The 5,541-nt window shown below is 47.2% G+C and overlaps 1 protein-coding gene across 1 annotated transcript in view; it reads left to right on the forward strand.

Moving 5' to 3' along the window:
* Positions 1–5,541, forward strand: part of ELL (elongation factor RNA polymerase II) — a gene marked incomplete at its 5' end in the record, with an annotated part of 31,329 nt that overhangs the window by 3,058 nt on the left and 22,730 nt on the right. Inside the window, 2 exons of the mRNA XM_009079837.1 lie at positions 4,107–4,228; positions 4,512–4,675. Coding sequence (XP_009078085.1) covers positions 4,107–4,228; positions 4,512–4,675 — 286 coding nt within the window. The remainder of the gene's footprint in view (positions 1–4,106; positions 4,229–4,511; positions 4,676–5,541) is intronic.

Here is a 5,541-nt window from a genome sequence, read left to right on the forward strand (position 1 = left end):
GAAATGTGCAAGGTTGGCAAAATGCAAAGGGAGTGACAAGGAGAACTTTACAGGGTGGCTGAGTTGTCTGTGCTAGGGGAGCAAACAGCTCTGCATGGAATAAAGAGGCTAAAAAGCCTGGGAATACTTTACTCCCTGAGGATCAACACCTAAGTTCTCCTGCTAACGTTTTGGGAATACCTCTCAATATTTTTCCCTGAAGGAAATGTGGCAAAAGGTAAATGCAAAGGGAGTGACAAGGAGAACTTTACAGGGTGGCTGAGTTGTCTGTGCTAGGGGAGCAAACAGCTCTGCATGGAATAAAGAGGCTAAAAAGCCTGGGAATACTTTACTCCCTGAGGATCAACACCTAAGTTCTCCTGCTAACGTTTTGGGAATACCTCTCAATATTTTTCCCTGAAGGAAATGTGGCAAAAGGTGTTGGAGCAGCTTAAAACACTCCACTACCTTCAGGCTCTGTGCTCTCCTGGTGGGATTCCCATGGATCTGAGAGGGGGTAAGAGTTAACCCAAACCCCTTTTCTTAGAATAATTACAAATCTTTTCCAAGAGTTCCTTATCAAAATGGAAAATCACTCTTTGATCACATTGAGAATCATCACTAAGCTTGGAGGGGATCTCTGAGACCACCAAGTCCAACCTGAGCCCTTAACTTCCAGAGAAGAGTTTTTGCTGGGAGAGCTGCTAATCACCTGAGTGAGTGGGAAAGGGCTGGGAGCAGTGGGATGTGGCAGCCCAGGCCTGACCTCTGCCTGGCTCCTCCTCAGCTCTGAATTGCTCTGGGAGTAAAGGCCAAAGGTAGAGCTTTGAAGCAAGTGAGATGAAGCTCCATGGGAGCAGTGAGAAAGAGCTCTTTGTCCTGGGATGATTCTTTTTCCTGGGTATGACAAGCTGGCAGCTGGGAAACCATCTGCTTTTAAGGGTAGGACTCTGTGGTAGGATTTTCTCCCTGCTGGAAGGAATTGCTTTCTAGGGATCTTCCATCAATTGCTCTGAGAAGGTAACTCCAGGAATTTAAAAGTCTCAAATCCACATGGTGACAGCAAAATAATATTCATTTAGCTGTTGGTTTTTGGAATATTTCCTTCCACTCTTCCTTAATTCCCCGATTTGTCACCTTCCTGGTTTGCTCCCTAAAAATATTCCTCTGGAGAAGATTTCCTATTGACTTTAGAGGCTGATTTTGGTGCCTGTCTGTGGGATTTAAAGCAGTGCTAGGAGATTTCAGTGGGGAATTTTTACTGCCAATATCCCTCTTCCAAAAAGGATTTCCTTGATGACTGGGGGAAGCAGGACAAAAAACCAGGATTTAAAATCCAACTGCCTCTTCCTTGATTTAATCCTCTTGAAGCCTTTCAATGACTGTGTCCATGTCCTTTTGCCTATCCCAGTGGTAATTTAAGGAATGCTGCCAAGGATACTTTCAGTTTCTAATGCACAGAAAAGAAACTCTGATGTTCTGGGCACTAATTAACCAGGAAAAGGGAAGTGTTGGGAATAAAGCAGCAGTTCAACTCAGATCAGCAGCTGGAAGTAGAGTGGCAGTGCTGAAACCTGCCTGGATCCTGGTCTGGATGGAACCTCAGAGGAGCTGATAAAAACTATGGGATCTTTCCTTTGGGATATATTTCTCTGTGACAACTCTGCTGTTGTTAATGGCTCTTTCAGTGCAATATTTAGTGTAATAATCCCAATTTTCAGTGGTAGTAACTAGGTTGTAATTAGCTTCGAGTGGAACTGTGGATATTCTTTAAGAACATCAGCTGGTTGTCAGGTTTTCATCCCAAACTGGATTTCATTGAGGTAGTTTTGTAAGGTTTAGTGGAGTTTTCAGTGTTTTCTTGTCTCAACATGTGCCTAGAGGAGAACTGAAGAGCCTGAGCACCAAAGCATTACAAGTGGGGGCAGTTGCTGTGCAAACCTGGGCAAGAAAGGCTGAAAATGCTTCTATTTTGGTGAAAAAAAAAATGCAGAATTTAGAGCTTAGCCTGGGTGAAATTTGCAGGTGTTGAGTGGGGTGGGAAAAGAACTGAACTGGGGGTGGGGGGAAAAAAAAAGCCCCTTCAGGTGCCAAACACATGTGTGTTCCTGCAGCTGTTTGAGTGTGACTGTTGGGAACAAAAAGTCTTTGCTTTGTGATTGGAAAATGTGACGTTTTTCCCTCCCATTTCTTGGGATGAACTGGTGCTGGTATTAATAGAGGAAGGTGAAATCTCTCTTGAGGCTGAGCTGGACACAGATGAATGTTACTTGAAAGAGGGAAAACAGAAGTCACATCTGTACTGAGCTATTTTTAAATGTCTCTGGTTACTGGTGCAATACTCAGCACCAAAATTAGGGCTCCCTCAAAGCAGTTTCCATGCTGATTTGGTGGCTTGAGAAACCTTCTGTTTTCAGCTAAAAATAATTCCTAGATAACGGCCTAGTTGCACACTAACACTCTACTTTTCAGTACTCAAGTGACTCTGCTTCTGCCTCCTTTCACATCCTTTGCAGGAGCTGCAAAAACTCCTCCAAAACACCAAACTTTAGACTCTTGGAGCAGCTGATTTTGATTTTTTTTCCTTACAATGGGAAATCAGGAGCGAGGAGAAAGTTATTTTAGTGTGTGAATATATGAGTTGGGGTTGATTTTACAAACTCATCATATGCAGAACAGCTCAATCCCCAAGAAGCATCCCAAGAAGTTCAACAGCCACAGCTGAATTTACCTCCTGCCACTGGAACTCACTGGTGGGTGAATTTGCCAGCTAGAAAATCCCCCCCAAGCTGCTGTTTGCATAACTTTGCCTTTTGGCACGTTCTCAGCTGGCTCCTAAAGCAGGAGGGGATGACTTTTCTCCTGGCTGGGTGGGGGCAGAGGGTGCTGGGGCAGATAGAGAGCTCCAGGCTGTGGTGCAAACGTTTGGCAGAGGAGATAAAGGAGCTCCTCAGGGAGGTCCTGCAGCACCACCACATCACCCCCAAAATCTGCTGCCACTATTTTTAGCCCAGCAGCTTGCAGATCACTCATCCTTCCGTACAATCCGTGGCTCCAGCCTGGTTTTCTTGGCTTGCCTTTGGAAGAAGGGAAGGTCTGTTTGAGGGTAGGAAGGTGCTGCTCAGCTCTGGTTGCTTCTGGGAACATCCCTGTGGTTTAGCAGAGTGGCACAGACTCTCTGGCTTTCCAGAGCTTGTAGAAAACCAGAGCTGTAGACATTGGAGGTCAAAAGGAAACCACCCAAACCCCCTCCTGGAGCACAGTCATCTGTGCACACCACGAGCTGCTCTGCTGGGAGTTGGAGTCAATCTAAATCCCTGTGGCAGAGCGTGGCCTAAAATAGGCTGGAACTGCTGTTCCTTGTGTCTGCTTTTCTGGAAAGCATCTTAATTATCTGATATTGATGAGATAGTAGAGCTCAGGCACTGACATTGATCTTGGATGCTTGAGGGGAAAGTTTCCCTTTGGAAAACTTGAATGGCTAAGGGGGGAGACCCAGCAGTGCAGAATAGCTGAGGTGGAGGGGGGAGAACCATGAATACAGAAGGGCTGAGGAGTTGTCTGCAGAGCACACTTAATGCTTGATTAAATATTTAATTTAGCAGCAGCGTCACACTCTACTGTGAGCCATGAAATCTTGTTATGGAATTATAATTTCTTAAAAAAGAATAAGCATGCTACCTAGTGACCTGCCTGGGACTATGTTTAGTGCTGCATCACTAATTCTGAAGGAACAAACCTCAAGTGCTTGCAGTGAAATAGAGGAACTGTGGGAGCAGGTCTGTTTGGAGGCTGAATCAATAGAACTAGGGCAGATTGCTAGGACAAGGCTGTTGTGGGCTCAGTTTGGGAGGCACAAGGCACCAGCTCAGCTTTGTTGTGGCACAGACATCTCTATCTTCAGCTGCTCTTCCTCCCTCTCTTACCTTATCCTCCCACTGCAGACAGCAGGGCTGACTCAAATTCTTCTCACAGCCTCTTGCTCCTCATCCTCTCCTGCACAGTAATCCCTGTGCTTTACTCCCAGTGGGTTGCAAAATGCCTAAAAAGGATCACGAGTGCAGGAAAAGTGGATTCTGTCGTTGCCTGGGGCACCCAAGTGACCAATGTTTGCCCTTTCCCACCAGCACATCGCGATCCCGAGGCCTGACCGACCAGCAGAAGTGAGGACCTTCACCTTCTATCTCTCAAACATTGGCAAGGACAGCCCCCAGGGGAGCTTTGACTGCATCCAACAGTATGTGTCCAGGTGAGTGGTGCAGCCAGAGGAAATCCAGCAGGAAATCCAGCCTGTTTCACCTTCTCTCCATAGCACCTTTTCTATGGCAAACCTCAGTAAAGTTTAATCTTCCTTTTTAGTCTTTCTAATCCTTTTGCATGTGTGTTTTTTTTGAGGTGAGGAGACACTCCCAGATGTTCCCTCAGCTCCTCTTTGTCCCCCACACTTAGCTAACACCCTCCCCTAGTCATCCCCCAGTGCCAGAGAGGTTTGCACAGTGAGAAGTATCTTTTCCATTGCATTTCTCTTGCAGCAATGGCAATATCCATTTGGATTGCCTGGGAAGCATACAGGATAAAATCACCGTGTGTGCTACTGATGATTCCTACCAGAAGGCAAGGCAGAGCATGGCCCAGGCAGAGGAGGAGACTCGCAGCCGGAGTGCTATAGTCATTAAACCTGGGGGGAGATATGTAGGTAAGCAATAACTCAACTTGGGGGTGTCTTCACCAAGTGCTGGAGTCAAGTGCTGGTATTGTTTGACCCTGAAAGTCTTTCACCACTACTTGGTGGTTTCTCATGGGTGTGTGAATTTAGGCTGCTGCTCTTGTGTTGTTTTCTTCACTGCTTTCATCACTCCCCCCTAGATGCTGTTGTCCCCCCTCTGAAAGCTGTGGCTGCTCCATCTTTGTCAGTGTTTTCCTGACTCCCAAGTGACTTGTCACATGTTCTTAGCAACAGGGACTCTTCCCACAGTAGGAAAACTGAGCATGGAGTGCTAGGATAAGGGGGAATGGCTTTAGAGGGACAGAGGACAGCCTTAGATGGGATTTTGGGAGGGAATTCCTCCCTGGGAGGATGCTGAGGCACTGGAATGGATTTCCCAGAGCAGCTGTGGCTGCTCCATCCCTGGGAGTGTTCCAGGCCAGGTTGGATGGGGCTTGGAGCAACCTGGGCTAGTGGAAGGTGTCCCTGCCCATGGCAGGGGGTGGAACTGGATAAGCTTTAAGGTTCCTCCCAACCCAAACCATCCTCTGGAGAAGAGAAGGTTGTGTGGAGACCTCATAGCACCTTCCAGTATCTGAAGGGGCTCCAGGGAAGCTGGAGAGGGACTCTGTGTTAGGAACTGAAGTGGTAGGCGAAGGAGGAATGGGGATAAATTGAAAGAGGAGAAATTTTGATTAGATATTAGGAAGGGTTTTTTTTACTGGGAGGCACTGGCACAGGTTGCCCAGAGCAGCTGTGGCTGCTCCATCCCTGGGAGTGTTCCAGGCCAGGTTGGATGGGGCTTGGAGCAACCTGGGCTAGTGGAAGGTGTCCCTGCCCATGGCAGGGGGTGGAAC

The sequence above is a fragment of the Acanthisitta chloris genome, unplaced genomic scaffold (assembly GCF_000695815.1).
Source record: "Acanthisitta chloris isolate BGI_N310 unplaced genomic scaffold, ASM69581v1 scaffold16278, whole genome shotgun sequence".
Classification (NCBI taxonomy): domain Eukaryota; kingdom Metazoa; phylum Chordata; class Aves; order Passeriformes; family Acanthisittidae; genus Acanthisitta; species Acanthisitta chloris.